The 10,434-nt window shown below is 36.2% G+C and overlaps 1 protein-coding gene across 1 annotated transcript; it reads right to left on the bottom strand.

Moving 5' to 3' along the window:
- Positions 1-1,659: 1,659 nt before the first annotated feature.
- Positions 1,660-2,494, bottom strand: LOC107992162 (uncharacterized). Its single transcript, XM_017047903.2, has 3 exons — positions 2,183-2,494; positions 2,014-2,088; positions 1,660-1,764 (listed from the first exon to the last, which is right to left on the bottom strand). The coding sequence occupies exons 1-3, from the start codon at positions 2,492-2,494 to the stop codon at positions 1,660-1,662; spliced, it is 492 nt and encodes a 163-aa protein (XP_016903392.2).
- Between the last annotated feature and the right edge of the window lie 7,940 nt (positions 2,495-10,434).

Genomic DNA, 10,434 nt, shown 5'->3' with positions numbered 1-10,434 from the left:
AAAAAAGTGTATAGTTTGGGAAGAAACAAAAAGAAAAGAAAAGGAGTGTATAAAAATGATAGAATATATATATAATAAGATAAAGAAAAATAGCTCCAAAATCTCAAATAATTATCGCAAGAGGTCATAAATAGTCATTGCACCAAAGTCTTAACCATTCTAACTAGATGCCACTCTTAAGAATTTTTCTTAAAATCAAGCCAATGACCTAACAACACATATGAATAGAATATATATATATATATATATGGAAGTAAATGTAGGGGATGCTCACAGAATTGAAATCACTTACAGAAATTTCTCCTCTCCTACATGAAATCACTTACAGAAAGGTGAAAGAGACTGAGAGACAAGTTTGCTCACAGAATTGCCCACTAACTTCATCACAAAATTGATAGTTTTCCTAATCTCCCTATCTCTGACGATATATTCATTTCTAACTATGGCTAATGTCCATTCATCTTCAATTAATCTACATTATAATCCCTAATTGATTATAATTTCCTTATATAAAGTGGGTATAGAGTACTGTACCTTGGAATCTTTGTCCCTGTTTCTTTCCAAATGCTTTCTAATCGAGACAACCTTCTTAATCAAATGGTAAAGATCCTCAGGAATCTCCGGAGCAAGCCCTTTTGATAGTAATAAAAAAACACACATTCAATTACCACAACAGCTCAAACCTAAAACTAATACATTGTTAATACTCAATCTTCCATATATATCCTGGTAACAGCTAAAACCTAAAACTAATACATTAAAATTTCGAATTGATGAACAAGAATGAACAAGTACAATACATTAAAACATGCTAAAAACCCCAAATTAAAATCGCGACCACTTGAAAGAAGATGGAAATTTTACCGTCGCTGCTGTGAATGTGAGAGGGAGAATGAGAATGTGAGAGGATGTTTTTTGTGAACGCGGACGAATTTGATTCCAAGGGTGGGCGAACCTGGTTGCTGGTTGCTGTGAACGCGGACGAGCGGATGAGTTTCTTTAGAAGGAGAGAAATGCGGCCGAATTTGATTCCAAGGGTGGGCGAACAGAACGATTGGAGAAGATAAAAATGGTAGCGGCGATAGAAATGGTGGCGTCGATGAAAATGGTGGCGTCGATCGGAGAAGAAATGGAGGGGAATCGTTCGGAGAAGACGAGAGGGAATGTCGAATATGGTTTCGTATAGCAGCAGACGGTCGAAAAGGGTAAAGTAAGAGAGAGAAATGTTATTTTTTCACAAAAAAAAATTATTAAAAAAAAAATTAAATGGACCTTTAATGTCGGTGGAAAACCGACATTAAAGTGTCTAATTTATTCAAAAAATAAAAATATTAAAATTAAAATTTAAATGGACCTTTAATGTCGGTTTTCAAAATGGCGGACCTTTAATGTCGTTTTAAAACCGACATTAAAGCTTTGTCTTTAATGTCGGTGGAGAACCGACATTAAAGATCCGCTTTTTCAAAACCGACACCAATGGTCTTTTTTCATTTTTCCCAAGCGACATTAAAGCCTATATTTGTTCTAGTGTATGAAGTATATAGAAACATAAAAGTAACGAAAACTTAGGAAACATTTATAATTAAAATTAAAATTTTAACAACATTACAATACAAAAAAATCAATTATAAGTATAAAACATAATAAATGAAAAATAATCTAGTTCAATAAGGAAAACTTGCATTTCTTGCGATTATGACCAACACGTCCACAACGGCCACATTTAATACGTCTCTTGAACTCCATTCTTGTTGGAATTCTAATCTACTTCGGTCAACCAACATCATATTTTACATTAGGGGGAAGGATGACAATGGACATACTATCATCAGGTATTTACCATTGACGATGATCGCCTAAGGGATTTATTAGGCCTCTATATATTGAACTCAAAGTGCTATTCAAGTAGAAGGGGGAGACATATGACTTAAATGATAAATGTTTCATGGTAAAAACAGCACATGCATGCGCACAAGATATTTCCAATATATCCCACATCCTACAACTACAAACCTTCGTAGGTAAGTAAATCACATATTGGAAAGTTCCATATATGACCTGGTATTTCATATTATTAACCAGACTAACCTACAATGCAGAAATATAAGAGTCATATATAATGTATATATGAAATATGGAGATGTATATTAAACATACATAAGAATAGTTAAAATGACCATACCTTCATTGATTGGATATGTTCAATCTGATCCCTTAATATACCTTCAATGGTTTCAGTAAAATCAGTAACTTGATAATCAACTTCATTTCTTCGTCCAAAAAACCATCTTTGCAACATCATTCGCAAAACCTCAAGCATTGAACATATTGGTAACTCCCTAGCCTTCAACATAGCAGAATTTAAACTCTTAGATATATTAGTGGTCATGACATTATATTGCATACGTGGTGAGTAGGCACGAGACCACTTAGCAAAACCAATGGATTCAAGCTCCTCACGTATACCAGGGGCAGAAGATTCCAACAAACGCATTTCGTGTTCAAAGTCTACAATATTATATGTCTTCCCACATGCATGAAATACAGTATCCACTATTTTCTTATACTTCAACTTGAGGTTCCTAAGTAAATGAACAAGGCACATGCAATGTAAAACGTTGAGAAATACTATCTCTATAGCTTTGCATATACTTTTATGCCTACAGATACTATGACAACCTCATTCCGGCCACCTATAACTCTCTTCAATTGGTTGCAAAACCAGGTCCATGAGGAATCATTCTCATCCACAACACAAAAGGCTAGTGAAAAAATCTGATCATTGGCATCAGGTGTTGAAGCAAATAACAAAGTACCACCGTACTTATTCTTCAAACTTGTTCCATCAATAAAAATGACTGGACGACAATGTTGCCAACCAGAAATGGAAGCAGATAATGCTATGAAGAAGTAAAGAAATCTACCATCGGCATCAACTTTGTATTCAATAACAGAATCTATCAACATACAAAAAATAAGAACATATAACGAAAACATGTTAAAGAATTAATGATGGAAAATTGTAAAATAATATTTACATGTATATTATGAATATACCTGAGTTGTTGAGTTTCAATATGTATGCAAATCTGGGTAACATCTTGTAGGAGTCTTCTGAAGATCCGCAAATATTATCCAACGCAGCGCCTCACGAGCACGCCATGCTTTTTGGTAGGATATACTTAAACTATGTTCAGCATGAATGAAATGAACTATATCTTTGGGAGTTGACAATTCAGAACCAGCTAAAGAAATTTTGTTCTTAATTAGGTCCTTGATAACAGTAAAGGTGGCTTGTCTATAATCGATTAATGAAACATCTACTGAATGTATGTTTAGAATCAAACCTAGTAAGAAGCCATAATGACTTATCCCCATGAATACAACAAGAAGCACACGAGGACCATTTGCAATTTTCAATGGTGCATTGCAAAATCATAACTTCCTTGTTCGATTTCACAGTAACCTATTGGAAATGATCTCTAAGAGCAATGGTTTATATGCACACAAACAATGATTTAGTTGAAAACATGTCCTGGACTTTCAGTGCAAAATTGGAATCTACCTTAGACATATCTATGTTCTCAAAAAATTGACCCCAAATCATCATAGATTTGAGTTTGAAAAGAACTCGGCGATGATGAACCCAAACAAATAGATAAAGGATCAACATAATGAACAATAAGGGCAATATGACGCTCAACATTCGATGTTATTATATGGTAAACCCATTTAACATCATTATCATTTGTTATAGCCAAATTCTTCTTAACACATTCTATAGGACCTAGGCAAAGATATATATCAATATTGTTCATATCAATAATATTGCCTAACTTGGATCTAAGGCTACTGTACGATTCTTTATAGCACATATGTTCATTAACTGTAATCTCGGACACACTAAAACTAATGTAATTGAAGTATACTACAATTCTGGCCATCTTGACAAACACATTACAAATATATGAATATATTACTATATGCCAAAATGTATATATTATGGTAAATAATAAGGGATATATATCTAAATTAATATACTGCAATACTGGTCATCCAAATGACTGTATGTATTATGGTAAATATGAAGGGGAGTAATGATAGAAATAGCTACTATAACGGAACTTATAAATCTAAAATACATCTTAGGGAATTTAAGGTTAGACTTTCTCAGAATACTATGATTTAATGGAGTACAAAACAGGGGAGTAATGATAGAAATAGAACTAATCGGATATATGTAAAGGCGGATGGATTTGTCTAATAAAAAAATGTCGGTGAAGCTTTGAACATAGTGATATAATATAAAGATTCTGACGAATAAGGATTTTTGACGGTGGAAGAAATATCCGGTGGTGGAAGAAATATACGGATGTGAAAGAAATTTCTGACAGAAAATATATTGAATTGGTGGAGGACTTTCGGGAAATTTTAAAATTATTCCGATGGAAGACGTGAGCAGAAGACGACATTTGGTAAGCAAAAAATTGGAAGAAGAAAGTAAAAGACGACGAAGGAATTAAGAAATTGTATTTAAAAATATATTTTTGAATAATGGGAATAATTAAGAAATATATTTTTGAATAATATTTCCATATTAAAACATATATTATTTGATTATAAATAAATTGCATTTATACAAGTAAACGTTTTTTGATTTATTTAATTATTGAATATTATTTAAAAATACAAATAAGGAAATTATAATGTATACAATTATGATAACAATAATGAAATTAAGGAAATAATTAAATCTTAAATTCGGATTTGGAATATATTAAATGTTAATCATAAGGATAAAATGGCCCTTAAAATAAGTGAATTCCTATTTATGTAAAAAATTGAACATTTAGGATATTTCCGAAATTTCTTAAACAAATTAGGCATTTACTCTAAATCTTTCTAAAAATTTACATGTGTCCAAATTGAAATTAAAGAAATAAATTGACTGATGTCGCATGTTTTCATCATGATCATTGGATCAAGTTAATTATTTTGGTTTAATTAAGTATTATTTATTTGGGCTAAAGTTTAATTGAGTCAAAAAATAAACTTAATTTAGTGCTAAATATGACCAAAATCCATGTGGATGAGTTCATGCATCTGATCCATGGACCAACCAGACTCAAGTCTAGAAGGCCTACCAAAGAACTTTATGAGTTATTTTGTGGAGAGATAAATTTTTACTCTAGAAGGTTTAGAGAGAATTCTCTCCAACCACACCCGAAGATTGAAGTTTCTTTGAATGCAAGCTCCTTTGAGGATATAAGCTTTCTTTAAAGACTCTAACTTTAAGAATATTTTCTTTCAAGACTCTATACAAACTTTCTTTCAAGAGTCTAACTTTAAGATCGTGCTCCAGTTTCTCAAATCAAGCATAGGCATTCAATCAAAAGAGAATCAGAGAATCAAAGCATTAGAGATCGAACCACATCGCATGAAATCAACAGAAAGGCACAACAACAATCTAAACTCACAACTTCATTCCTAGAAGTGAAAACACAATAACAAAACAAATATTCAACGAGACATTACTTAAATCTAATTAACAAAACAAATATATTCAACAAGACATTACTTAAATCTAAACATTAATCAAGACTATGCAAACACTACAAGGATAAAACTCAATCTTAAGGGGGGAAATTTTTTAGACTTTTAGCAACATCTATTTTTGTTGCTAAAGCTATTACACTTTTAGTGACATTATTATTGTGTTGCCAATTTTTTTAGTGACGCAAATTTAAAATGTGTCGCTAATAATAATCTTTTGTGACATATTCTTTTGCGTCGCTATAAATTACTTTTTATTGAAAGCAATTAACAACAACCCGAGACTTACGTGGAAACCCGAGAACCGGGAGAAAAACCACGATACTTTAGTTTTTATTATTTTTCTTATGAACAAAAACAATAGGTATAAAGGGAGAATAAATAGAGTACAATAGGAATAAGAAAGGAAAAGATTTAGGAAATATTTAGGAAATAAAATCTTATATTTTTTTCTTTCCAAAAGTACTAATTCTAACACTCCCCCTCAAGTTAGGAGGTAAATATCAATGAGTCCCAACTTGCTAACGCAAAGGTCGAAGTGTGGTCGGAGAAACCCCTTGGTAAGAACATCAGCAATCTGTTGGCTTGAAGGAATGTACGGAATGCATATGCTTCCACTGTCAAGTCTTTCTTTGATGAAATGCCGATCAATCTCAACATGTTTAGTTCTATCATGTTGAACTGGGTTGTTAGCAATACTAATAGCGACTTTATTATCACAAAAAAGCTTCAATGGTGTCTCACATTCCTGATGAAGATCTGACAAGACTTTCTGGAGCCAAATTTCCTCACATATTCCCAGACTCATAGCTCTGTATTCAGCCTCAGCACTGCTCCTGGCCACAACACTTTGCTTCTTACTCCTCCAAGTTACAAGATTGCCCCAAACAAAGGTACAATAACCGGAGGTAGACTTTCTATCAATAACAGATGATGCCCAATCTGAGTCAGTATATGCCTCAATGGTCTTTCTATTTGTTTTTCTAAACATCAACCATTTACCAGGTGTATTTTTCAAGTACCTCAAGATTCTGTTAACAGCTTCCATATGTTTCTCATAGGGAGCTTGCATAAACTGGCTGACAACACTCACAGCAAAGAAAATATCAGGACGAGTATGGGATAAGTAAATTAATTTACCTACAAGGCACTGATATTGTTCTTTATCAACTGGAACTTGATCATCAGAGTTTCCTAGTTTACAGTTGAATTCAATAGGAGTATCAGCAGGACGACATCCCAACATACCTGTCTCGGTTAGCAAATCAAGGGTGTATTTTCTCTGAGACACGGAAATACCTTCTTTTGATCTAGCCACCTCCATTCCAAGGAAATATTTTAGATTTTCCAAGTCTTTGATTTCAAATTCATCACCCATTCTTTGCTTTAGTTGACTGATTTCTGTTTGATCATCTCCAGTCAAAACAATGTCATCCACATAAACTATTAGAATAGCTATCTTTCCTGTCTTGGAAGCCTTTGTAAATAAAGTATGGTCAGAGTGCCCTTGACTGTACCCTTGGGACTTGACAAAGGTAGTGAATCTGTCAAACCATGCTCTCGGAGACTGTTTCAGACCATATAGAGATTTTTGGAGTTTACACACCTGCTGACCAAATTGGGCTTCAAATCCTGGTGAGGGGCTCATGTAGACTTCCTCCACAAGGTCTCCATTCAAAAAAGCATTCTTAACATCCAGCTGGTATAGAGGCCAATCTTTGTTCACAGCAACAGATAGCAGGACTCTAACAGTATTCAATTTAGCAACTGGAGAAAAAGTTTCTGAATAGTCAATACCATAGGTTTGAGTGAACCCCTTTGCAACTAACCTTGCCTTGTGTCTATCAAGCGTACCATATGCTTTGTATTTGAGAGAGAATACCCATTTGCATCCTACAGTTTTATGTCCCTTGGGTAGAGCACAGATCTCCCAAGTTCTATTCTTTTCGAGAGCCTTCATCTCTTCCATAACAACATTCTTCCATTCAGGACATTCTAGAGCAGTGTAGATATTTTTCGGTATTATGGTAGAGTCAAGGCTTGCTGTAAACGCTCTAAACTGTGGAGAGAGATTATCATAGGAAACATAGTTGCAAATGGGATGTTTAGTGCATGATCTGGTACCTTTTCTCAATGCAATTGGAATGTCAAGAGAGGGATCATACTCATCAAATTTTCTTGTATGACCCTGTTCAGCTTCATCGTTACTGGTTTCTATTCTAACCTTAGTCTCATCATCACGGTTCTTTTCTTCCATATTTTCAAGAACAACAACATCAGACTTGTCATTCTCACTCATTGTATTATTAGTATAAGGTTTTGTAGGGTTTTCCATACCTTGGTCTCGAGGAGGTTCGAAATTTTGGATTGGAGCCGGCGGTTGACTAGTGGGGGACCCAACTTCCTTTCTGAGATTCCTCCTGTAATATGTTTTTCAGGGAACTTGGTTTGTGGGTAAGATTATGGGATGAGGATCAATGTCAGACACGGTAATAGGAGTAGGTTCAACAAATTCAAAGGTGCTGTTAGACTCTTCACTCACATTCTCCCCCTGAAGATGGCTAACAGGAAAGTAGGGTCGGTTTTCACAGAAAGTAACGTCCATAGTGACAAAATATTTCCTAGACGGCGGGTGAAAACATTTATAACCGCATTGGTGAAGGGGATACCCAACAAACATACAGGCCTGAGCCCGAGGGGTAAATTTGGTTTGATTAGGGCCGAAATTATGGACATAGGCGGTGCACCCAAACACACGAAGAGGAACCTCAGAAACAAGACGAGTAGAGGGGTAAGACTCCTTAAGACAATCTAAGGGAGTCTGAAGGTGGAGGATACGAGAAGGCATTCTATTGATTAAGTGAGCAGCTTTAAGAATAGCATCTCCCCACAGGTATGATGGAAGGGAAGTGGAAAGCATAAGTGAACGGGCTACTTCCACAAGGTGTCGGTTTTTTCGTTCGGCCACTCCATTTTATTGAGGAGTGTAGGCACATGAGGTTTGGTGAACAATCCCCTTGGAGGCTAGAAATTCACTAAGGTTATGGTTTTGGAATTCCCGACCATTATCACTTCGAAGAATTGCAATTTTTGTATGAAATTGTGTTTTGATAGTATGATAGAAGTTTTGGAAAATGGGTGGAACCTCGGATTTATCTGTGATAAGGTAGACCTAGGTAAGACGGGTATGGTCATCAATGAAAGTTACAAACCACCGCTTTACCGAGGAGGTGGTGACCTTGGAAGGACCCCAAACGTCACTATGGATGAGGTTAAACGGTTGTGTAGGTTTATATGGTTGTGAGGGAAAAGAGACTCGATGTTGTTTAGTCCGGATACACACATCACAAGATAGAGAAGAGACATCAAGTTTAGAAAAAAGGTGGGGAAATAAATATTGCATATATGTAAAGTTTGGGTGGCCCAGTCGAAAATGCCACAACATACAGTCTTGTTCAGAAGTGCTAAAGTAGGATGACAGTAAACTAACCCTAGACAAACTACTACATGAGGTATCATCATCAAGGATGTAAAGTCCCCTGCTATGCCGAGCAGTGCCAATCGTCCTCCCCGAGCTCATTCCTGAAAATAAACCGATTCAGGTAAGAAGATAGCTTTACAATGCAACTCACGAGTGATCTTGCTTATAGATAACAAATTGTAAGACAGTTTAGGGACATGCAAAACATTCTGGAGAGCAAAACCGTCAAAGGGAACTATTTGTCCTTTGCCAGCGATCGGAGCTAAAGAGCCATCGGCTATTCGGATTTTTTCATTACCGGCACACGGGGCATATGAGATAAAGTGTTCCGAAGAACCTGTCAAGTGATCTGTAGCCCCCGAGTCTAAGATCCAGGGATTCTTCCCATCAACGCTAATAAGCCCAAGGGACTGAGGCATACCTGACTGAGCAATGGCACCCAGAGTCGGAGTCTTGGTCTGGCTCGCAGTAGGATCCGTTGATTGAGAAGTGCTAGCAGGTGTAGTCTCACTAATGTAGGCACGTCTTGATTGAGAAGTGCTAGCAGGTGTAGTCTCACTAATGTAGGCACGTCCTGAGTTCTGTTTCTCGTTGGAGGACCGTTTCTTACCTCCTAAGGGACGACCGTGGAGTTTCCAACACTGATCCTTGGTGTGCCATTGTTTCTTGCAGTGCTCACACACAGGAATTGACTTCCCATTATTCTTGTCACTGTCATGATTTGAGGACCGAGCGCTAAAGGCAGCGGAGTCAATGGTAGGGGTAGTCAATACACTCATGGCATTAGTGCGATCCTCTTCCAGGCGGACTTCAAAACATACTTCTATTAGGGAGGGAAGAGGTCTTTGTCCGAGTATACGACCACAAACATTATCAAATTTAGGATTAAGTCCTGCAAGGAAGTCATAAACACGATCAGCCTCTTCAAGTTTAGCATATTGTGTACTGTCATTTGGTGTGTCCCAAACTGTCTCTCTGCACAAATCCATCTCTTGCCAGAGGAGAGAGAGCTTGTTAAAATAGGTAGTTACGTCCAGGGTCCCTTGTTTGCAATTATGGACCTGTTTTCGCAGTGTATATAACCGAGAGGCATTCTGTCATTTCGAGTAAAGGGTATGAGTTGTATCCCACAAATCTTTTGCTATAGCTGCATATAATAGAGGCTTGCCGATCTGTGGTTCCATACTATTAATCAGCATGGACCTAATAAGTGAGTCCTCTCCTTTCCAGAGTCGTTCCAAGGCGTCTCCTGGTGGAGGATGTACAGTCTCTCCAGTTAAGAATCCGAACTGGTATCGACCTTCGAGGAATATCTTTATTGATTGGGACCAAGAAAAATAATTTTGACCATTTAATTTTTCACCTGAAAAAATTCCCTGTAGACGAACCCAAAGAGCCAG

This window comes from Cucumis melo, chromosome 4 (genome assembly GCF_025177605.1).
Source record: "Cucumis melo cultivar AY chromosome 4, USDA_Cmelo_AY_1.0, whole genome shotgun sequence".
NCBI classification, from domain to species: domain Eukaryota; kingdom Viridiplantae; phylum Streptophyta; class Magnoliopsida; order Cucurbitales; family Cucurbitaceae; genus Cucumis; species Cucumis melo.
Note: the sequence above shows the minus strand (reverse complement) of the source record. Positions and strands in the feature narration are given on the sequence as shown.

Excerpts from the sequence above, each read along its gene's own strand:
- LOC107992162 (XM_017047903.2), bottom strand. The coding sequence starts at position 2,494 with ATGCGTTTGTTGGAATCTTCTGCCCCTGGTATACGTGAGGAGCTTGAA. Across the intron at positions 2,089-2,182 it reads AACATATCCAATCAATGAAG|GTTAGTCTGGTTAATAATAT; the intron begins GTATGGTCATTT and ends TCTGCATTGTAG. Across the intron at positions 1,765-2,013 it reads TGATTTACTTACCTACGAAG|ATTAGAATTCCAACAAGAAT; the intron begins GTTTGTAGTTGT and ends TGACCGAAGTAG.